This window comes from Sus scrofa, unplaced genomic scaffold (assembly GCF_000003025.6).
Source record: "Sus scrofa isolate TJ Tabasco breed Duroc unplaced genomic scaffold, Sscrofa11.1 Contig74, whole genome shotgun sequence".
In the NCBI taxonomy this organism is placed as follows: Eukaryota; Metazoa; Chordata; class Mammalia; order Artiodactyla; family Suidae; genus Sus; species Sus scrofa.
In genome coordinates, this window is record NW_018085302.1 from 395,239 (window position 1) to 419,849 (window position 24,611).

At 37.2% G+C, this 24,611-nt stretch overlaps 1 protein-coding gene across 1 annotated transcript; it reads right to left on the reverse strand.

Moving 5' to 3' along the window:
- Positions 1–440: 440 nt before the first annotated feature.
- Positions 441–1,391, reverse strand: LOC110259081 (olfactory receptor 4C15-like). The gene has a single exon (XM_021082377.1). The coding sequence runs from the start codon at positions 1,374–1,376 to the stop codon at positions 441–443; it is 936 nt and encodes a 311-aa protein (XP_020938036.1). The 5' UTR covers positions 1,377–1,391.
- Between the last annotated feature and the right edge of the window lie 23,220 nt (positions 1,392–24,611).

Consider the following 24,611-nt stretch of genomic DNA (forward strand, 5'->3'; position numbering starts at 1 on the left):
GAATATTCTAAGCCCTTCCATTCCTGAATCATGATTTTTTTCCATCTGTTGCTGAAATCGCATTCTAAATATAATTTTTAATGTTAAAATTATCTCCACTTTTAATCTCTAAGATAGTTTTGTCTTCCCTCCACAAAGGTTTTCCAAAGTGTCAAATGAGTGGAAAGAGGTCTGATAGTTAATGTCTGTTCATTGTTTTTTGACTTTCAGATTCCTAATGAGCATAAAATTCAATCCTTTTAATTTTCGTATGAGGATACTGAGTTGTCAAGTCGGAGTTCATAACTAATCTAAAGTTGAAACATCATGTCCTGACCCTTTTGTTCATGCTTTTTATACTACCTTACTTTACCACCTGCCCAACCAGGCCCATCTGCATAAAGTTTTTGTCTAACATGAAAATTCAACTTTTTTTACTTTTTTCCTCAAACTTGAGTGTTTTATTTCTCATTAGAAACCACCATTATTCTGTGCCACACTTTCTTCATAGCACTTTTCACTTCCTTGTTCCTGAACGTGTAAATCAAAGGATTGAGCAAAGGAGTCAGGATGGTGTAAAATAAGGCTACCACCTTGTCAAAGGGGAAAGCAGAGGGAGGTCGTGCATACACAAACATGCAGGGGACAAAGAACGCAACCACAACAGCAACATGGGCGCCGCAGGTGGAGAGGGCTTTCTGCTGCCCCTCAGTACTGCGGGTTCTCAGAGACAGCAAGATGACCCCATAGGAGACAAGCAACAAGGAGAAGATTAGGATGCAGATTAATCCACTGTTGGTGACCACCAAAAGCCCAAAGAAACGGCTGTCAGTGCAGGCAAGCTCCAGTAATGGGTACAAGTCACACATGAAATGATCAATGACATTGGGGCCACAGAAGGGCAGCTGGACAGTGAAGAGAATTTGTATCGTCGAATGCAGGAAGCCCCCTGCCCAGGCTACACCCATTAGAATGCCACAGAGCCTCCGGTTCATGACAGATGCGTAGTGCAAGGGTCTGCAGATGGCCACATAGCGGTCATAGGCCATGGCAGTGAGGACAATCACCTCCACTCCAGCAAAGAAGTGTTCGGCAAAGAGCTGGGTCATGCAGCCTTCAAAGGAGATGGTTTTCCTCTCATAGAGAGAGTCTACGATCATCTTTGGGGCAATGACGGAGGAGAAACATGCATCCAAGAAGGACAGAAAAGCCAAAAAGAAGTACATGGGGGAGCCCAGGAGGGCTGGGCTGCTGCTGATGGTCACCACAATCAGTAAGTTGCCCACAACAGTTGCAATGTAAATAAACAAAAATACGACAACTATTATCTTCTGAACACTTGGATTCTGGGAAAGCCCCAGGAGGAAAAACTCAGTTACGAAGCTTTGGTTCTGCATATTTTCCAAGCAAAAGGGGAAAGCTGCCAGGATGAGCAGGTAGAATTTACAATTATGTGAAAAAAAAATCTGTCGCAGCTGAGTTTGTGATATTATCATAGTCATCCAGTTGGTGCATTCACATAAAAAAAATATTTTACATGCTTATGCTTCTCTGCTCATGGAGAACATGAAATCAGAAACTATTTTTTAGGGTGGTAGCAGAATATTAAGAAGAATTGAGGTACAGATAGATTATTAAATACTCGAAGCCCAACCTTCATTGAAGGGGAAGGATAGGGATGTGTGGTAGGGATAAGAAAGATTTTTCATCTCGATTGCCAACTCTAATCACCTAGTAGTGGTTTCCTGGAGTGAATTGTGAGACGGATTCTGAAGCCACATCCAAGTTCTGAGGAAAGGAGGGTGGCAGTTTATTGATCACACTCTCCATGTGCGTGAAAAGGGAGCAAAGATGACTTGCATGCCACCCCTGACCAGGAAACTTCCTTATCTACAAGGAGAAGACATAATACCCAGTTGAAGAGGTGCTTGGAGATCACGGCAGTTCCCCCAGTTATTTCCTTAAAAGACTGAAATGAACTGAGAATTTTAGATTAATTAACTCATTCTTTATAAAAGAAAAAGATCAATCAGAATATGCCCTGCAGTAGACCAAGGCACAACTAGTATACATGTGTTGAATTGTCTATTCTCTTCATTAAACAATAAGAACCTAAGTCTATAATAAATAATATCACCTTCTAATGAGTATTATTGTGACGACTAAGACATAATGCAAGGAAGCAACTTTTCAGAGCCTCCTGAATTGGAAACAATCCATATTAGATCATATTACTCCTTTTTTTATTGGTAGGAAATTCATGCCTAAAGAGATAAAATCAAACAAATAACAGGTGCTGAGTCTGGAATTTTAACCCAGAACCCGTGAGTCCAAATCCCAAGTCCTTCCCACTGATTCTACGGGGAAAGAAGTTAAAATTTTTCTTTTCTAGCAAGAACTTCAGAGTAGGGATAACCTTTCAAGAGTCTCCATTCACTGTAGAGGTTAAAATCTGATTCCTTTGATCCTATTTGAATGATTCCTTTTGATAAAGGACACAGAGCAAATGATATAGAATCAAAGGTAACAGCTCAACTACTTGCAGATAAAAATTGGCAACAATCACACAAGTCAGGAAGAAAAATAATATGTTGAATACAGCCAGAGTCTTAATGCTTTATTAATTATTTGAAAATTATTTATACAACATGACCAAGTCAGATCAAGTACTTCTCACCAATGTGTATCTGTGTCAAATTTATGATTTATTGTAATACAGGGATGTTCATATACCACCTCGCTACTCTTAAGGATTATAATGAGGATCAAATTGGAAAACTTGAAAATGTTCCTTATGGTAAAATGCCCTTACCAATTTTAGTTACTCTTCTCTCCCTTACAAAACCAGACACCTTACCCACACAGAAAGCTATTCCATGGGCCATCCAGACCATTACTCCAACTTTTGATTTCATTCCATAGCAAGCTTTGAAGAATAATTGTGTCCACATCTGCATATGTAAAATTATCACCCAAATGGCATGTATGTTTGTGTGTGTACCTATATGTATAATCAATGCTTTTTTTTTTTTTTTTGTCTTTTTAGTGCTGCACATGAAAATTCCCAAGCTAGGGGTTGAATCAAAGCTGTAGTTGCTGGCTTATGCTATAGCCACAGCAATGTGAGGTGGGAGCCATTTCTGTGACCTACACCACAGCTCATGGCAATGCCGGATCCATAACCCACTGGGCAAGGCCAGGAATCAAATCCTTGTCCTCATGGATGCTAGTTGATTTCGTTACTGCTGAGCCATGATTAGAATAATTAGGTTTCCTGTAAGCATTACAAATAAGTCTATTTTGGGACTTCCCTGGTAGTGCAGGTTAAGGATTCAGCATTGTCACTGCTATGGCTCAGTTGCAGCTGCAGTGCGGTTTCAATCCCTGGCCCACATGTTGTGAGAGCAGCGAGAAAAAAAAAAAAAAAAATTTGAACAACACTGACAGCTAACAAAAAATAATTGAAATGTTAGTAAAACTAAATATACAAGTGTGTGTACTAATATTTGCCATTTTATTTACTCTAAAATAACTATTTCCATTGTATTTTTAGGGTTACAGGCATTCCTAAACAGTGTCCGCACTCTGAACTTCATATTCAGTTACAGCCTCTCATCAAGAAAACAAGGGCATAATGAAAATCCTATAAGGTCATTGGATCAGTCACTGACCATCTACTAAAAAATAAAGAATATCAATATATGATCCAGCAGTTGTCAGCTTATCTTGGGATCAAAGCAAGAGAGACAATGAAATGAAATGAATAAGCACATCAGCTTCACGGATTCTTAGATACCTAAGTTTAAATCCAAGCTTTCTACTAAGTCATGTGATGAGAAAGGTTACTTAAAACTCTCAAGGACTCAGATTCTATCCTATAACTGCATATAATCACAATGCCTCTTGATAGAGTCTTGTGAAAATCAGATAAGGTAATACTCATAAAACCATTTATGCACTTAGATGCACTGGAAAAAATTATGATAAACAATGAAAGTAAGCTCTCAGGGCCTTTGACACACAGCAGAAATGGCAATGTTTTACTTCTAATTTCTGCTTTACCATGACCAAGGCTGATAAATATCTTCACTCATCCTTTTATATATTCACAAATATAAAATATTTTATGGTCACAGAGAAGATAAGCTATTGTTTAAATGCAGAACACTTTTAAATGTCTTTAATAAGCCCTGAATAAACTACTGTGTCCCTCAGATCCTCTTGTGTCTATTTCTTCTTCAGTTACCCTCATTGATCAAGTAAGATCAAATAGGGCAAACGGATGCAAACTATTGCTCTTGGAATGGATTTACAATGAGATCCTGCTATGTAGCACTGAGAACTATGTCTAGATACTTACATCATAACACAACAACGGGAGGAAAAAGTATGTATACATATATGTGTAACTTGGTCCCCATGCTGTACAGCAGAAAAAAAAAAATTGGGCAAAGTGTGGCGAGAAAGAATAAGGCTCTATGTTAATCTAACAATTAAATAATTCTTAGGCTCTCTAACTCCCTGATCTGGGGAGTTTCTAAGGGAAATACCATTTTAAAATAAAAATACTCATTAAATATAAACAAATTGGTCCTCTTTTTTTTAAGACAAAAGAAATTTCCAAATCATTGTTAAAACTTTGGCAATGGAGACTATAGTTCTTTGGAGCTTGTGATCACAAGGTTTCTGATTTGAAATCACTTAAAAGGGAATGGTCCTAATGCATTTTTTGTCCTGGTTTTAATCCCAGAAAATAAAAGAAAAAATAGCGGGGAAATTCGTGAAATGTGAAAAAAATCTGGTGTTTTTTTAGGAGCCATATATCAAGGTTCACTTCACAATTTTGACAGATATACTCCTGGAAATATTATATAATAATTATCAGGGAAAAATAACTGAGCAGTAGACAGGAACTCTGTAATATCTTGGGAATTTTTTTTGTCTTTTTGTCCTTCTTAGGGCCGCACCAGCAGCATATGGAGGTTCCTAGGCTAGGGTTCGAATCAGAGCTACAGCTGCTGGCCTACACCACAGCCACAGTAACACCAGATCCGAGTTGAGTCTGCGACCTACACCACAGCTCATGGCAACACCAGATCCTTAACCCCCTGATTGAAGCCGGGGATAGAACCCGTAACCTCATGGTTCCTAGTCAGATTCGTTTCCGCTGCGCCACGATGGGAACTCTGAGAACTGTTTTATTAATTTAAAATTATTCCAAAATAGAAGTTAATTAAAGTAATATAATAATCGTTCAGTCCCTGATATCAAAAATCTGGCTATTACAGCTTCATAACCTTGTGTTATTGAATAAAACACAATCCTTGGAGTTCTCTCCCATGAAACAGATAGAGTAACACTTGTTCAAGCTGCTGGCCTCTCAGAGTCAAATAAGGCAGTATTTATGAACATACCTTGTAATGTATAATTCAAGAGAAAGATGTGAAATATTGATATAAACATTTTTTTATTATTATTATTTTTTTTGCCTTTTTGCCATTTCTTGGGCCGCTCCTGCGGCACATGGAGATTCCCAGGCTAGGGGTCGAATCGGAGCTGTAGCCACAGGCCTACGCCAGAGCCACAACAATGCATGCAGGATCCAAGCCGCGTCTGCAACCTACACCACAGCTCGGGGCAATGCCTGATCCTTAACCCACTGAGCAAGGCCAGGGATCAAACCTGAATCCTCATGATTCTTAGTCGGATTTGTTAACCACTGCACCACAATGGGAACTTCATAAGCATTATTTTTAAATAGTATCTGTATGCACGAGGTGAACTGGAGAATTGAATCTATCAAAATAATAAAATGTTGCTAAATCATGTTTTTTTTTTAATTCTAAATTCTAAATTGCAATGAAACGGCTTCATTCATGTAATCTTATTGGGAAATGTTTTATCAAATATTTCCAGAATCCTAAATATGTTTGTATTCTTTATACTAGTAACTCCAACCTTAAAAATTATTCTGTAGGTAAAATGAGGTGGTATAAATTTTATAATAGATGATGCTGTGTCATATAGTGAAAATTCAGAAGTAGTAATTGTTGAATAATAATACATTAATATTATTAATAACACATTAATTAATACATTAATTAATAGCCAAGTGTGTTAGGCATAAACACTAATTAAAATACAAAGACATAGAAGTGAAGAATTTTTACAATATGTTAAATGAGAAAAACACAAAAAGTATTGTAACAACTTTGCTCATTTATACAGACATTTTAATATAATTTTAATATCAAGAAAGGAATATATGAAAGTGGTAGAGACTTTTTATTTTCAATATGTGTTTTAATATATATATACAAGAAAATCTAATATTACAAATCAACTTTAATACCCACAAAACCATATTACGCATCACCTAATATATTTGTTCAAAAAAAGATGAGGTTTGAAGAAAATTTTATTATCTAGCCAGTGTAACTAATTTGCCTAGATGGAACCAACGTGCTAACATAACACAGAGTATCATATTAAAAGTATTTGCTGTAGCAGTTCCCTCCATGGCTCAGTGGTAAACGAATCCGACTAGGAACCATGAAGTTGAGGGTTCGATCCCTGGCCTTGCTCAGTGGGTTAAGGATCTGGCCTTGCCACCAGCTGTGGTGTAGTTTGCAGACACGGCTCGGATCCTGCATTGCTGTGGCTCTGGCGTAGGCCAGCAGCTCCAATTCGACCCCTAGCCTGGGAACCTCCATATGCCTTGGGAAGAGCCCAAGAGATGGCAAAAAGACAAAAAAAATGAATCTGCTATAAACCATCCACAAATAGCCAAACCAGGGGCCCAGCCCTCCCTATCCTATGTATTCACTCTAATATCACTTTTCGTTGCATATAGTCCTAGAGGAAATATCTTATTCTGTTTATATTGCTCATAGAAGTTTTCCATGATCTTTCCTTTCTTTATTATTTATTTATATATTTGCATTGTAAGGCCACACCTGTGGCGTATGGAATTTCCCAGGCTAGGGGCTGAATTGGAGTTGCATCTGCTGGGCTATGCCATAGCAACATGGGATCCGAGCCATGTTTGCGACCTACACAGCTCACAGCAACGCCAGATCCTTAACCCTCTGAGAAAGGCCAGGGATCGAACCCACATCCTCATGGATGCTAGTCTGGTTCATTACCCCTGAGCCATGATGGGAGCTCCTGATTATATTTTAATATTAAATAAATTGAAACCTCATTCTCATTACCCTCACTTAATTTCCTTGAATTTTTGATCCATTATTATTATTTACTTCAGCAATAAAAGATTTATTCTTTGTCAAAAAAATAAAAAAGGAGTTCCCTTGGTGGTGTATGGTTAACAAATCTGACTAGGAATCATGAGGTTGTGGGTTCAATCCCTGGCCTTGCTCAGTGGGTTAAGGATCCAGCATTGCCGAGAGCTGTGGTGTAGGTTGCAGATGCAGCTAGGATCCTGCATTGCAATGGCTCTGTCGTAGGCCAGCAGCAACAGCTCCGGTTAGACCCCTAGCCTGGGAACCTCCATGTGCCAAGCGGTCGGCCCTAGAAAAGGCAAAAAGATAAAAAAAAAAAAAAGATTTATTCTTTGTCTATCTAGCTAAGCATATTCCTTTCCTTTACAGGTTGAAAAATGTGTTCTCTTCAGATTTCAAACCTTTTCTCTCCTCTCAATATTCTCTGCTGACTTCTTTAAATGTCTCAACCTTTCTACTCTTACTATTTCTGGAATTTGGAAAAAAATAAGTTTTCTATGTTTCCACCCGCGTTCCTCCTGATGGATGCCTGAGACTTCTTTCTACTTGTTATCTCAGCAATTTAGCTCCTTTTAAGAGTGAGATGAGCCACAACCACTAGCACTAAGCCAGTCCAGAGCTTCAGCCATTTAAATATTCTGAAACAGTTAGAAGCAGAAATCAAATGCTATTTATGACAAGTACATGTAGAAAAAAATAAATGAGCAAATTTAAAATCGAAAGACTATACTCTGTGACTTGAGCAAGAGACTTTTTCCTACTTTTCATGTCCTTCCCCGGGGCCATTCCTTAACGTTTTGTTGTGGGAATATTAAGTGCTACATTTACATATCAATAACTCCCTAAATGACAAACAGAATTGAATAACATTGCTTCTATATTGGTATTATTTGTGTCGCCTCAAAAAAATTCCATTTGTTTTAATCTAAAACACCAGGATGAAGGACAGATTTAGAGGGTGAATGTTAAGTGCAAAAATATTAAGAACAAATACATAAAATGCTATTGAGTAGCTATGACAGGAATCTTCACTTATTGTATTTCAGTTATTTGGACTTAAAGATGAAAAACTGAACTCTGGTCTAATTTCATTAGAATTGAATAGGTCCTCCTATCTCACCAAAATAAAAAAAAAAAAAGTTTGCAGTCAGACAGCTGCTATTTACTGAGCACTTAAATTGTGTCAAGTTCTGTCTGGTTAACTCGAGGTGTATTATTTTTTTTTTTTTCCAAATCCTTTGACCTTGCTAACATAGGATCCCATTAAAAATGAACATTCTTAGGGCAAAAATTTATATGTAACTGTCCTGAGTATAACAGGGTAAGTGATAGAGCCTAGCTTGCCTTACACTTGGTAGCCTAATCACAATATCTGTGTTTTAAGTACTACATCCCAATTTAAAATCCTCCAAAAATGCAAAAATATGAATTATTAATCTCACCACGTCTGTTCCTTGAAAATTCTGGTAATGGCAATCTTCTATTCTCTACGGAGAAAAGTCCATTCAACAGATGGCCAAAATATGAAGTAGGGTTCCCAGGCTTACTTCTGCATTTAAGAGAGAGAAAAAGAACACTCTGGCAGATGAGAAAGATAATTTCCCCCACTGTTTCTCAAGCACTATCTTCAACATGATCTCAAGGAAAAAGTAAAGGAGCAAAAGTTTCCAGCGTGACCTCAAACTGGAATTTAAAGAGGTTTCCCTGAGAGGTCATGAACCTGCAGAATAGCTTCTCAGTTCTCCTTAGGGTTTGGAAATTTCCCATCATTACAATTTTCCAAAACACAGTTTGACTTGCTCAACTGTTTGTAAAAATTTTATGTCCCTAACCAATTAGAGTTCTTTCTTTCTTTCTTCCTTTTTTTTTTTTTTAAACGTCTTCTGAACTTCTGTTGGAACATGCTTTTGTTTCCTTTCATATTCAGAAATAGAAAATGGTGTATACTGGGATGACACACAGTGCCTTTGCAGAATTGGGGTGAAATACCTGTGTATTTATTAAATGGAAAAAAAATAGTTCTGGGGTAAGGCACAGCATCAGTCTATAAAGAAGTGTACAGTTTGGGTACTAGAGCAGCAGTCCATATTTATTAAAGAATAACAAATTTTATGTATAAATATGCAAACATGTATGCATTCATACCAAATGTGCTTTTCTCCTCTTGGAACCTGAGCTTGATATGCCATATCTTTAAAATTAAGAGCACAATTTCTAGAGATTAAAGGATTTTTTCATTTTTTTTGGAAAAGAAGGGATGACAGGTCTGTTTACTCTAAAGGAATGAAGCATTGGGATTGAAGATTAGGGAAAATCTGGACTTAGCTCATGAGTTCCCTTCAGAGAGAGTCCATACCAAGGTGTTTGTCCCTCCTATTTTTGTGTGTATTCACACCCCAAGGAAAGAAGCAGATTGAAGTCAGACTCTGATCAGTGTCAGAGTCTCTCTAGTGACAGACAAAGTAAGACTTTGGAGAAAATAAACATCCTTTGGATTTAGAAACCCAACTCTAGGTTGTAACAGCAAAAATTTTTATCCTGGAGTTCTGGCAGTGGCAGAGCAGGTTAAGGATCCCACTTGTTTCTGTAGTGGCTTGGGTCTCTGCTGAGTTCCAGGGGGTTCCATCCCCTGCCCTGGAACTTCAATAAGCCCTGGGTGTGGCCAAAAAAAAAAGAAAAAAAAAAAAAAGAATCTTTATCCCATAGTTAAAAAATACAGGTCTATAGACTTGCTCTTTTCTCATAAAGGGTGTAGATATAGACACTATATTTAGATATAGACAGAGACCCTAGATTCTGAAGTATGTTAATTCCAGAATGAGTGATTCTCATTCTGTTTCTCTAAGCAAGGAAAACTGGTAGTAGAGAGTTTTGCAGTGTTGTCTTCTACATAGAATAGTCAACTGCTAATGTGAGATCGTACTTGCTTCCAAAAAAAGACATTTGGAGGCATGAAAACTGGATAATTCTAACTCCTCTATCACTTATATTTATTTGTTCTGCCCTTCTTTTTACCAGATCTATGAATTTGAAAATATCAAAAAGAACTAAGTTACTTTTAGACTTAGAGTTACTCAGTAATACTTATTATGCTCCTACAAGGTGACTGGCAGTGTTCTACCCTCAGCATGAACAAATAAACATAATACCTGGCCTTACAGGGAGTACAAACTTGTGGAGAACACAGAGAAAATAAAAGTCAAGACATAATTTTTATTTGGTTTATTTTATTTTATAGTTTATTTTTAGGGCCGCACCCACAGCATATGGAGGTTCCCCGGTCAGGTATCAAATCAGAGCTGTAGCCACGGTCCTACACCACAGCCACAGCAACCCGGGATCTGAAGTTGCTTCTGCAACCTACACCACAGCTCATGACAATGCTGGATCCTTCACCCACTTAGTGAGGCTAGGGATCAAACCTGCAACCTCATGGTTCCTAGTTGGATTCATTTCCACTGTGCCACGATGGGAACTCCAAGACATAATTTTTAAAGTCTAGCTTGTGACCCTTCATATTAAGGGTATAACCAGATGGATTAGAGAATAACTCAAGAAAAGTAAAAAAAAGTTAACAGAGAAAACTTGTCTAAGGAGGTGGGAGTTCATCTGAAAGTAGATAAAATGGAGTGGATCCAGCCAAGCTGAAATTCTGGAAAAGGGAATTTTAGCAGTGAGCAGAATAATATAAAAACCTTGAACTGAGAAAGGCTTGAATTATTCAAAATACAGGGTAAAAAGTGAGAGAGATAAAGAGACAGAGAGAGAGACCAGCTATAGTCCTGTGAAAAGAAGGAAGGGGAAGGAAATGTACTGGAGACATGGGCAGTGACAGCTTTGTAATCTCTAACCCTGATTTGCCTGATTAAAAGATGCCATTGGCTGCTGTGTCCCCTAACAGTCATAAAACAAAATGAGCCATATATCATTCAGTCTAGGTTCTGTTGAAATGTTTTGTTCTCATGAACAGTTGCAAACTTGATCATTTTAATAGATGAAGTATGGATTATATCATCTTCCATGACTTGACCTTGTGGGGAAAAGTTCTCTTTCTTTCTTTTTTTTTTTTTTTTTTTGTCTTTTTGCCTTTTCTAGGGCCACTCCCATGGGGCATATGGAGGTTCTCAGGCTAGGGGTGTAATCGGAGCTGCAGCCGCCGGCTTACACCAGAGCCACAGCAACGTGGGATCCGAGCAGCATCTGCAACCTTCACCACAGCTCACAGCAATGCCTGGTCCTTAACCCACTGAGCAAGGCCAGGGATCGAACCCACAACCTCCTGGTTCCTAGTCGGATTCATTAACCACTGCACCACAATGGGAACTCCAAAAAGTTCTGTTTCTTAGGAAGTGGAGACAGCCATGCAAAACTTAGTAAACAGAGTCACCCCAGTACCATGCTTGGAAATTACTGTTTGTTCAAGTTATAGAAGAAATAGCCCCAGATGTACAGTGAGTTGAGAAAGGGACATTTGTGAGAAGTAATGAGTTGGAGTATTGCTGTCAGAGAAGATTTGATTTATTAAAAAAAAGATGTAAATAATGTAGAATGATTTGATATTCTCCATATGTATACAGGAGCATCTCAGGTATCCCCCATTGACGTCATCCATTTTGCCTTTAAGACCAATGTTAGTACTTGTTTTCACTAATAGAAAGAAATTCAAGGGGATTTTTGTGTATATATATATATATATATATATATATATATATAAATAAATATATATATAACCATACTAATGTTAGTCTTTCGTAAATGTGAGGTGTCATAATTCAAATATTCAAAGAGAGGAAAAAAATTGTAGTACTAAAATGTACTACTTCCTGTGAAACAAGGATACAACAAATTTAACAGCATCTTCTAGAAGGATAAAGTGAATCTTTAAGATAACAGATAATTTTCTTATCTCTAGACCTAAACATAAAGCAGGAAACTATGTTTCCTTTGAAGGAAAGACTGTTTTGTTGACCTGAGTTGGAAGTTTGTAGCTGAAATTTTGAAAGGAAGTTTCATTCTGGTTTTCCTCACACATATTATGGAGTAAGCACATATGATGTAAGGCAAGTAAATTAGTAAACCTCTCTTGGTTTCAGTTTGTTTTTCTGAAGAAAAAAAAAAGGATAACAAAATGAAAATACCAGTTTAGTATTTGAGTAAATCAGTTGAAAGAACAATGCTTGATAGATGGTAAAGGGTTTGTTTTATGTAAATGAATGTATCAGACCAACTGAGTACAACTGGGTAATAGCTTTGGAACCTGACCATATGCCTTTCTGTTGAAATTTGATGAAATATTGTTACCCTTCTTGTTTCTAATGGCTCCTCAAGTATTAGTATGGAAAAAGAAAACATTTTCTTTATATTCAAGAAAAAAAAAAGTGTGCCATAAGGCTATTGAAGTAACAAGAGCAAATTATGGCATGGCATTGTAAATCAACTATACTTTAATAATAAAATAAAGTAAAACAAATAAAGTAAACTTTAGTCTTTCTCTACCTCTTCATCCCCTCATTCCAGGAGCCGTATCATGCAGAGGAATCATGCAATCATCACAGGTCTCCTAGAACTCCTAACAGGAGGCAGATAATGCAGGGAGGTGCTTTCCAGAGTTTGTAATTTCACATATACAAACAACTTTGAAAATAAGTTTTCATTAAGAAATAAAATTCATAAGACACCAACCATCATGTACTCTCACTATTTTTTCATAAAAGAAAGGATACTTTTTAATATTATAAAATCAGAAGTACAGAATATAATAAAGAATAGTATTTTTAATCAACTAAATTTAGCTTTAAGAAAAAAGTATATCAAAATGTCTGGCTTAATTTTTGAGTCATGAAAGTAACTAGATTATGAATATTCTTTTCCTTATTTTGTGAATGTCTCCCTTTTCACTTTTGGTAAATTCATAGTGCAGCAAAAAAAATAAAAAAACAAAAATCAAAAGTGATACTTTCACTCCCCAACTGTTCCTTCCCTTCCTTGGGTACCTATCAAAGAGTTTTTACCCATTATCTGGTTTACCACAAGTTAAGCAAATCAAGTATGCGCAAATGAAGGTCTATAGTAAAGCCAATTTCATTCAAGTAACATATACAAAGAGTTTGGTAAAGAAGGAGTAAGACAGTTGAGAAAAACATATTCTACAATCATTGAACTAGGCGTTTAAAGAAGTTCTTTCCATTGTCTATTCTGAAGCTATGAATATGAATATTGAAGCCTTAGTAAAGTAGATTAAAAGTTGTCAAAGTACCTATTAAATAACTAGCCATTATTATTCAAGATTCAACAAATGTTAGGTTCTAGTCATTTTTTTTCCCAATCAATGAGATGCAAAATTTCTAAACTTTCTTTCACAATTTACAAGTATAATTTTGTGTATGTATAGAAATCATCACTTTCTAGGCATCATGAGCAGCCGGAGTTACTCTCCTCTTCAGCAAAATCCTCATGGCTGTTTTCACCTCTGTGTTCCTCACTGTATAAATGAGAGGGTTTAACATGGGAGTGAGGATTGCAAAGAACATAGTTACCAACTTGTCTGCAGGGTAAGTGGCCACAGGACGCATGTAGGTGAAGATACATGGGACAAAGAAGAGCACCACTACTGTAAAGTGGGAGCCACATGTAGAAAGGGCTTTGCGTCTTCCTTCAGAGCCATGGGATTTCAGGGAGCTCAGAATGACAATGTAGGAGATGAGCAGCATGAAAAAAATGAGCAAGCACATGCCCCCACTGTTAGTAGCCACCACAATTCCAAGTGTGTAGGTATCGCTGCAGGCAAGTTCCAACAGTGAGAAGAAGTCACACATGAAGTGGTCAATGACATTGGGACCACAGAAGGTCAACTCATGTGTGAAAAAAATCTGGACAGTGGAGTGCAGGATCCCCCCAATCCAGGCCACCACAACCAGCAAGGTAAATAGAAAAATGAACAAAAGACCATGAAGAGTATTTTCCGCAAGTGTGGATTCTGTGTGAATCCCAAGAGAATGAACTCAGTCACATTGTTGGGAGGCATGTGGAGATCCATTCAGCAAAGGGACACCTTCTTGAGGCCTGAACTGTCTGCGATGGAATAAAGAATGGTAACTATTAATGAGGAAAGAATTATAGTCTCAATTTTTTTTTTTTAAAAATAAAATGGTCACTGTTATTGAGGAGCATGTTCTTGGCAGTCTTGCCTAAGTCTTTGTTTCAATTCTCTCTTACTTTCTCCATAATGATTTACATCTCTTCAGATACCCAGTACCTGTCACTTGTGAAACATCTATAGGGCAAAATTGGGTGTGTAATTTACTGAGAAAACACTGTGCCATCTGCGTGAGATCTGGGTTTTCCTCTTGGCTCCAACTCCAAGTGACTTTGTAAGTCACCTCAGTGTCCCATGATTCTGAGCCCTCCTCTGTGTTTGTGAACTTACACATTGTAATTCTCAGATATATCTTGTGAGCTGAGAGTTCTGTTATACAGGTAAGAGTTACTCTCTCTTCCATGAGAATTCACAACTGAACCCTCAGCTCTCAAATGTGGAAAGAGGGAATTCCCATTGTAGCTTGGTGGAGACGAATCTGACTAGTATCCATGAGGATGCAGGTTTGATCCCTGGCCTTGCTCAGTGGGTTAAGGATCCTGTGTTGCCATGAGCTGTGGTGTACGTCACAGGTGCAGCTCGGATCTGGCATGGCTTTGGCTGTGGTATTGGCCAGTGGCTACAGCTCTGATTTGACTTCTAGTCTGGGAACCTCCATATGCCACTGGTACAGCCCTAAAATAAATAAATAAACAAACAAATAAAGATAAAAATAAAATGAAAGAAAGACCCTGTCAGTAAATATCTGCCATAAACAAGCCAGTTTAGGGAAATACATATATTATTACTACCAAAACAATAGATGCAAACTATTGCCTTTGGAATGGATTAGCAATGAGATCCTGTTGTATAGCTTTGGGAACTATGTCTAATCACTTATGATGAAGCATGATAATGTGAGAAAATAGAATGTGTACGTGTATGTGTAACTGGGTCACCATGCTGTACAGCAGGAAAAAAAAATCGTATTGGGGAAATAACAATTAAAAAAAAGAAGAAAACTTATATGCTATTCAGCTGTTTTCTCACTTACCATTGTGCCTGGCATAATGTCTGCAGTGTCTGAAACCTGTTACATGTTAAGTAAATGCTTATGAATTGCCACTCTTTATGGGCGAGCATATGCATGATTTTCCAGACTGTAAACCTAGGAGGAATTCAAGTGTTTTCATCCTACCATGTTGTTTAGCATTACTCTCTATGAAAAACAGAAATAAACATTTGAAAACCAAGTGGCATTCCAGGTTTTTCTGACTAATTTATAGGATAAGTGTGAAAATACTAATTGCCTCTGGGTAAGAGAGTATTATTGGGTCTTTTTACTTTCAAGATATTAGAATATTTATTATTCAATATGCTTATTCTTTAAAATTCTGTGCAACACATAGCTTAACATAGTCATATCCCGTAAACCTATCGCTTCCAGAGATTTGGATAAAAACAAAACCAAACCATTGCATAGGTGTTCAGTATGCAAGGTTCTATCAAGCAAAGGAATCCTTATTTTCAAAATTCTAAAAATGGAAATTTAATACGAAAAGCAAAAATAAATAATCTACTAGGTAATATAGATAATGCAATATGCATATATACGTACATACACATACACACACAGACATAAAGCTTTTCACTGACTATACCTGCTGCAGGTTCACTCATTATACAAATATTTATTGGACTCTATGTATATGAATGTGTGTTTGAGGATAAGAGATTATATAAATTTGTATGATCAATTTAAACCTGAGAGTCTATGATTGTAGGATTTCCAGGAAAAGAAAAAATCTCACCCATGAATTTGTCTTACACAGCTCCATGGAAAGGGCCCCCAGTAGCTGTTGGTTCACCAAGAAATAAGTAACTTTGTTGATTTATAAATATTACCTTTGCATAAGGCCTTTTGCTTGAGCCTTAAAAGTGCTACCACATATTCTCTTTGTAGGCAAATGCTGTGAAGATTTAAACTGTGACTAACTGGACATTAAGGCTATTTCACCACCATTAGCAGATCATGCCAACACCGCAATTATTTCACATAACTGAAAAGCAGAGGAGAACATTTATTTTATTCACTTTAATTTAGAACTTTCCCTTAGGGTTTCATGAGGACAAAATACCATGATGAGGAAAAAAACAAAACAACAACAACAAAAAAAACAGCAAGTGGATCACATCTGAAATCTGGTGTTTGTTAACAAATGAGCATTATATGGAGTCTGAATATTGACTACTGTATTTTAAAAAAACACTTAGGTAGCTATCTGATTTAAATTTTTTTCTTTACAATTTACTTGCTTTTTACAACCTCAACCATGGCATATGGAAGTTCCTGAGCCAAGGGTTAAATCAGAGCTGTAGCTGCTGGCTTATGCCACAGCCATAGCAATGGCACACGGACCCACATAGTGGCTATCTATGCCACAGCTTGTGGCAACACCAGATCCTTAACCCACTAAGCAAGACCAGGAATCAAAACTGCATCCTCACAGACAATATTTTGGGTTCTTAACCCTCTGAGCCACAAAAGGAATTCAAATACTTTATTTATAGGTGATCTATCATTCACACTCATCATAATATTTAAATATCATTTTCTGATGTACTGTAGGTGATCATTCTGAACCCTGCTATGATACTGGCACTTCACACCAAGTAAAATTACAGTACATCTTCAAATCAGTTGTTTCCTGTGCCAATTCTGGAATTAGATGAATAAGACAATGATGGAAATAACTGCATTTACAAATGATTTTCAAAAATGGTAAAATGCCGGAGTTCCCGTCGTGGCGCAGTGGTTAACGAATCCGACTAGGAACCATGAGGTTGCGGGTTCGGTCCCTGCCCTTGCTCAGTGGGTTAACAATCTGGCGTTGCCGTGAGCTGTGGTGTAGGTTGCAGACGCGGCTCGGATCCCATGTTGCTGTGGCTCTGGTGTAGGCCAGCGGCTACAGCTCCGATTCAACCCCTAGCCTGGGAACCTCCATATGCCGCGGGAGCGGCCCAAGAAATAGCAACAACAACAACAACAAAAGACAAAACGATAAAAAAAAAAAAAAAAAAAAAAAAAAAATGGTAAAATGCCTTTATTCATCATTTAAATTTAATCTCAAAGTATAGCTACCGAAAAGAAAAAATTAGTCAATAACATTCACAATTTACGAGTAGAAAATACAACACAGGGAATAAGAGCACCATTTTCAAAGGGAAAATAAGAAGTTAGGTCACTGAATTCTGGGCCAGGTTTCTTATCTTCGAATTGTTGGTTTACAACTAAAGTGTCATGATACTCTTATAGTGCCACCAGTTGTAAGGTCTAAAGCACTTCTATATTAAAGAAATATATATCAATACTTGAAATTATTTTGTAAATAAATATAATTCAGTTCAACTCAGGAATATTCCTATACAGAAGTTCACTCACTCACCACATTCTAATATGCTTGCCCTAATAAGAAAAAAAATAAATTTTACATAACTCCGAATGCACTGCAGAGAATGTCGTCACTGTGAGCAGCATGTGCCATGAAGGAAAATAGGTTAAGAAAGCTGAAGCCACAGGACTCAGCCCAGTGTGATTATATACTCCAGTATTTTAGTGCCAAAATAGTATTTGTGATGGTAGACAGCAAAGACAGCTTAAACGAGGATTTGAGATTATCTAATAAATAAGGATTGTGGATTTAACTTAGTGTCATCCTGGAAATATATTGAACTTGCCTCTCAATTCTGGAATGAAAGTCATAGTTCAGAGACTTAGCATGTACTGAAATCAGACATCGAAATTCATTCTTTAAGTGGTGATCCAGTATCTACTTAAATAGCTATAGTGCTGGATATAAAGTTTGTTTTAGAACCTTACATGCATCTAGTCTAGCCCTAAGACCTATAGTAGCAAGAATGGAAAATGAGTAAAGTTTAGATCTAAATCAGTGACATTTGCCCATGAAAACCATTTTCATAAGATAAGTTCCTGGAGTAATACCTGAAAAAGCTGTTTCCAGAATATAAATGCAAGAATGGAGTAGTTTAAAACCTTAAAAGGACAGCCACACAGGATCTCAAACTTGAAGGGTAAACCAGAATGAAAGCAGGAGGAATTGTTTATGTATCTTGGCACAGATGATCACACACTAACTGAGGTATGGTTTGATATTTGGTAGGTTCAGAGACCAATTAACAAAAACCTGGTACCTGCTACATTGTTCTTACGGGCAGATTAATGCATTTTTATGGGTAGAGAAACAGTCTCAAAATAACAAAGCACTCAAGAGCAGAGCTCCCATGGTATTAATCCATTGCAAAAGCCTTTCATCCCATAAGGACATTCTCTAAGTTGTTTACCAGGAATGAGAGGTGGAATGTGGTCTCAGAACTCTTCTAATTTTACTTATAATTGAAGAAAATCATATAGGACAATATTTATGGCAATTAACAATTGGCTTGGGCAGAATCACGGAACTTAGAAAAAACTTCCGATTTACCTAAACAAATTACTTGTAGAAATAGGGTAAGTTGTTTAAGGTTAATATAGAAGAAGATGGCATAGTGTAAAAGGAAATTCATGTCTTCTCATTCTGAAGCTAGTGTTCTTATTCTCCATCATGTTTTCATAACTACGATATGCTTGGTAAATATTGCTCTATCCATGGTTCACTGATTTCTTCAGCACAGCATATGATAACCATGAAATGGGAGCTGGATCTTTCTGTCAAAAGAGGAAACTATAAATACATCTATGACATACATGCACATTTGTATTTATTTTTATTTTAGAAGCAGACTTCATTTATGAAAAGAGCCACAACTAATTCACAACAAAGTCTTATAAGTTAGGTATTTGTTTAGTTGAGAAATCCTTTCTTTGGTCAACTGTGGAGTAATGATTCCTTTTTTTTTAATATACATATTCCTTATAACTCATCTAGTCAGTTTTCAAAGAGGATTCCAGATTCAATGAACTAAGTGGAAAACCAAATATCTAATAGTGAAATTATTTTACAGATTTATTTTACTGTGTGCTTTTGAAAAGCACAGGCAGTTAATTGCCAGCAATAACCATTAATCTAAAAATTATCACTGCCTATGGCATATAGTCAAAAATACCTCTATATACCCAAATATAATCAAACACATGCACCAAAACATTCTATGTAAAAAAGATAAGAGGATGTAGAAGATGAGTATTAGGCTCAAAGATGACTTACATGCCCTATGATCTAATTAAACTTTCTGATATTCCATTAATTTCTGTAAATTAATAACACAAAATTTTAATTTTATAACATTGTTATAACCATTTCAAAACATTTCATAATTTTCACATCACTTTAAATAGTTTGCCAATAAATTTTTTAATCACTGACAACTCTTCCTGACAGAATAAATAAGAACTCCAATAACCTTTGGAAAGTTGTATCAGTTATTTGTCAAGAGTGTACTGGTAAGTATCTTCTTTCTATTTCATATCCCATAGCATCCTAGGTACCAGTAGGCCATACAGCTTTCTGCAAACCCACTGATTTTTTATATAGGCACAGTATATAACTACATAATGAGAAAAAAATTTTCATTTGTTTTTGCCTTTTAGGACCCCACTTGTGGCATGTGGAAGTTCCCAGGCTGGAGGCCTAGTTGGAGCTAGAGCTGACAGCCTATGCCATAGCCACAGAAAGGCAGAATCTGAGCTGGGTCTGGACCTACACACCATTCATGGCAACACTGGATCCCTAACCCACTGAGCAAAGCCAGGGATGGAACTCACAGCCTCTGGATCCTAGTCCTATGCATAACCTGTTGATCCAGAATAGGAACTTCCTGAAAGGAAAATTTTATACTACTACAAAATAAGGGAGGTTCTAAGGGAATGGTCTTTTCTCTGACACCACTGAAACTATTGAAAGAAAATCAAAATTGGTTTTAGAAGAATGGAGATCTGAATACTAGCTCTGTTTCTGATCGTGGGTGGATTATTTAAGTTCTTTGAATTTCATTGTTCTTCAGGTGTGGAATGGGGTAAGCATAACTTCTTGTAGGTGCTTTTAGAGTCAAGTGAGAGGTATGGAAAGTAATTTAGAGTAATAAAATATGAAAATGTAAAGATCATGATAGAAAAAAAAGGCTCATTTTGGGTCATTCATTATCTGAATTTGTATACTTGTTTAATATCATTTTAGTTGCCTTTTTGATCTCTGTATTTTTACTGTATAAGGAATAGCATTTAACATGGGAGTAACAATAATAGTGAATACTGCTATGGCTTTACCCACGGGAAAAAGTAGCTACTGGTCATAGAATCACAAAAATACAGGCACTAAGAACAAGGCAAAACTGTGATGATGGAGCTACCATTAGACAGGACTTCTTCCTCCCTGCAGAACTGAGTCCTCTGGATGAACACACTGGATACCAACAACATTACAACAGTGATCACAGGGACTACCGCACCACTTCAGGAACCATCGAGGAAAGAGTCAATGCAGGCAACTCAGGGGAAAAGCTCACACATGAAGTGATCCATGATGTCTGAACCACAGAATGGGATCCAGAAAGTGACAAGGATCTGTCCAATCAATCAAAGAAAACCCACTTCCACCAGGAGGCAGCTTGTGTGTTGGTTCATCATGGTCCCATAGTGCAGAGGTCAACAGGTGGCCACGTAGCAGTCAGAGGCCACGACCGCATGAAGAACCATCTATTAACGATTTAATTGATTTCCCTGACCATTGCAGACAAAGCCAGTTTTGTAGGTATTTGTAAATTTATTATGCATCCCTGATTGAACAACTTTAAGAGTGGTCCATTGCATTTTCCCTTAGACTGATGAATAAGAAATATCACCTGCCATATCAGTAAACAAAGGATGTGACAGCCATCAAGCATTACATTACAGATACCTGGACAGTGAGCTTTGAGGGAAACTCAAGATGGAAACAATGCCTACCACTGCAGCCAGCCCCAATGCTGCACCCTGAGGAGACACAGGGTGAGAGAACACAGCATACTGGCCCTAGAGAGCGGAGGTGCATCCCTAAGGAATGATTACAATGAGCTAAGACACTGTATCTTCCCATCTATGGAAAAGGGATTAATTCCTTAACTTGAGATACTGAGTTTTCTTTAATTAATAATAATCTTTTGGTTCCAACTAGCTGGTCTTTTTTTGCAAAAACTCCTGTATGTCCTGCCTTCACACTCCACTTGCCTCTTCAGAGAATTGTCTCAGAATTATCTGAAATTGAAATACTGTGTCCCGGGCTTAAGTCCTGAGTTTTGTTTACCAGATAAAATATATTCCCAACTTTTATGGGTGTTTTTTTTTTTTTTTTTTTTTTTTTTTCAGTTGTCAGTTTGGGTGATCAGTAACAAAGAGACTCAGGGCAGACTTCTCTAGTATGCATGAATTATGTGAGAGTCTGGAGCCTTTGTACAAGCAGAGGCCTCTTTTGCCCATCCACATTCTTGGAGAGGCCAAAATATTTTGGCCAATTTTCTCCTGGTTTTTGGACTTTCCTAGCATTTGTTGATGATCTTGATTTTTAGATGGCAGTGTCTAGCAGACACCTGGATCCTGGATCCCTGGTTGAAAGATATTGGGGAGTAATCCTCCTTAATTTAAATTTATCATGGGTGCCTGGTATAATAATAATAATAATAATAAACGGGGAAAAATGTCCCTGATTGAAAGATATTAGTGGAGCCTGAGATGTGCTAAAGAAACTAAACAGTCCGAGCTGAGAGTTTGGGGAGGAGGCTGATCTGCCCTCTTTAAAGGCAACCTACAATTTTCCCTCTAGCTCCATCCACGTACCATACTTACAGAGCTCACTCTTGAGAGTTCCTAAATTATACTAAAAGACATCTCAGTCCTAAATGGCCAAAATGGGCTAATTTTGTTTGTTGGGGGGGTGGTAGTATACGGTTAAGTAAAAACACTGACTTTATAAAAATATTTTTACAGGCTTCTTACCTCAAACAAATGCCTTGTAGGGGGAACTTACATTTCCCCTCCTTGGTCTTTGAGATCTGAATATTCTACCTGATCTTCTTAGAATGTTCTGTGTGTGTGTGTGTGTGTGTGTGTGTGTGTGTGTCTATGCGTGTGTATTTTGACCTCTGCCATACTATTTTGGGGAGTAAACTTAAAAAACTTTCAGGGTTTCATTTAGTGGCATCCCCCACATTCTCTTATGGGGAAGCCTCTTGTGTTCTGTTGGTTTAAATCACTGTTAATATATATCTCATTGGATGTCTCATTGTGGCTCAGCTGGTTAGGGACCTGATGTTGTCCCTGGAGGATGTCTCTTCAATTCCTGACCTTATCCAGTGGGTTAAGTTTCCACAGCTGCATTGTAGGTTGCAGATGTGGCTTGGATTCAGTCCCTGGCCTGGGAACTTCCATATGCCCTGGGTGTGGCCATAATTTAAAAAAAAAATTTAAAAAGGAAGCTAGTACAAGACTAGATTTAATTTTTTTCCACTATTAAAGTTTTCTTCGAGCACTACTATTGATAGACATTATGTGGGTTTCAGGGCCCTTAAGTGATCTGTATTTGCTTTTTAATTTAAATCTTGTGATTTTGGTTCAATAAATATTGCTTCACAGTGACGTGTGATCTTGTTTTTTTAAAAAAACTTTCAGTTTTTTGAACAAATTTCTCAAATATCAAAAGCTAACTTAAGTTCTTTTAAGCCCCAGCTAAAGCTGGGATCCTTCAAAGAAAAACTGAGACATTTCAGAGAGGAACTTTAAACTAATTAAGCTTCTTTGGTATGTTAAATTACTTGAGAAATATTGTCAAGTGATTGGAGATAAGCTTTTGGTTATAGTGTATAGATAAATGTGTTTATTATATATTTTCCAAACTGTATATGAAATTCATAAAATTTAACATGCTCTAATATAATGTTTTCAGTAATAATCCTTGCTACTTTCTTAAAATATCATAAGTTACCACATAAATATCCCACTTTCCTGCCAATTACATTGTTCTGGTGGCCTTTATTTAGATAATATCACTGAACTGAGTAACAAATGGCAAAACTCTAATGGAAAATCTGAAGACTTCATCCAGTTCAACATTAATTAATTACGTGGTACTGAAGGAACTCGTACATATCATTTATAACTTTATGACATTTTGGGGTTAATAGACTGGGCCTTTTATCTTTGTTTTCCAGAAGAAGTTTCCCTTTGTGCTATGACCAACAACGAGTTGATAAATATACCTATGTGAACAAAGATGGACCATCTTATTCTATCTGTTCTGTCCATAATGCGGCTTTTCCAGCTAGGTCTCCTGCAGATTTTATGGCTTATTGCAACCAGATTATAACTAACTCATTATATTAACCATTAATTTAATTTTATGGCTTACAAAGTGTTTTGCTTTGTGTCTCCTTGCTGTGCTATGACTTTGTCAATGATACTAGCTGTATGACTTATATCCTGTCTATTTATAAGTTTTTTTCTCTTACCTAAACCAATATGTATCCAAGACCTCAATAAAAATGAGCACAGCCAACATCTTGAGGAAATAGATCACATTAATGACACCTAGAGAATAATTATAATAGTGTGATTCTTGATATGAGAAGGAGAAAGAAGGGAAAATATTTTCTGGATTATATTAGGCTGGTAATACAAGGATCCAGAGAATTTTAAATTCTCAATAGGGCCTAATACATAGATTATCATTAGGTGTGGCACATCAGCAGTATATATTTCACCTGATTGAGGATGAATTTCCTAGTGTCATAGGATATAAATTGTTCATGAAATGTCTGCCAGATATTGTTTGACTTTCAGACCAAAGATATGGACTGTGAACTAAAATATTGCCTGCCATGTGAGTAAGAAAAGGGTGTGGCAGCCATCAAGCCACCATACTACAGCCACCTTGATGGTAAGCCCTGAGGGAACACAGGATGGGAAAAAAAGTACCAGCCATTTAGCAGCCACCTGCTCCAAAGATTCCGGATGGGGCACCCTGAGGAGACTGAGGATGAGAAAGCACAGGACACTGACCCAGAGAGCTGAGATGCCTATCCAAGGAATGATTGCAGTGAGCCCAGACCCTGCATCTTCCCATGCATGGAAAAGCTCTAAGTTCCTTAACTTGAGATGTGAGTTTTTCTTTTTCATTAATAGTAACCTTGGTGTTCTGACTACCTGCTCATATATCCTGGCTCCTCCTTTTGCATCTTCAAAACAGTTTCTCTGTATTATCTGAGATGATCTATCCCATGCCCAAGTCTTCAGAACATCCACCAAATAAAACATAATTCTCAAATTTTAG

What these genes read in the sequence shown, in the direction of transcription:
- LOC110259081 (XM_021082377.1), bottom strand. Translation starts at nt 1,376, where the DNA reads ATGCAGAACCAAAGCTTCGTAACTGAGTTTTTCCTCCTGGGGCTTTCC.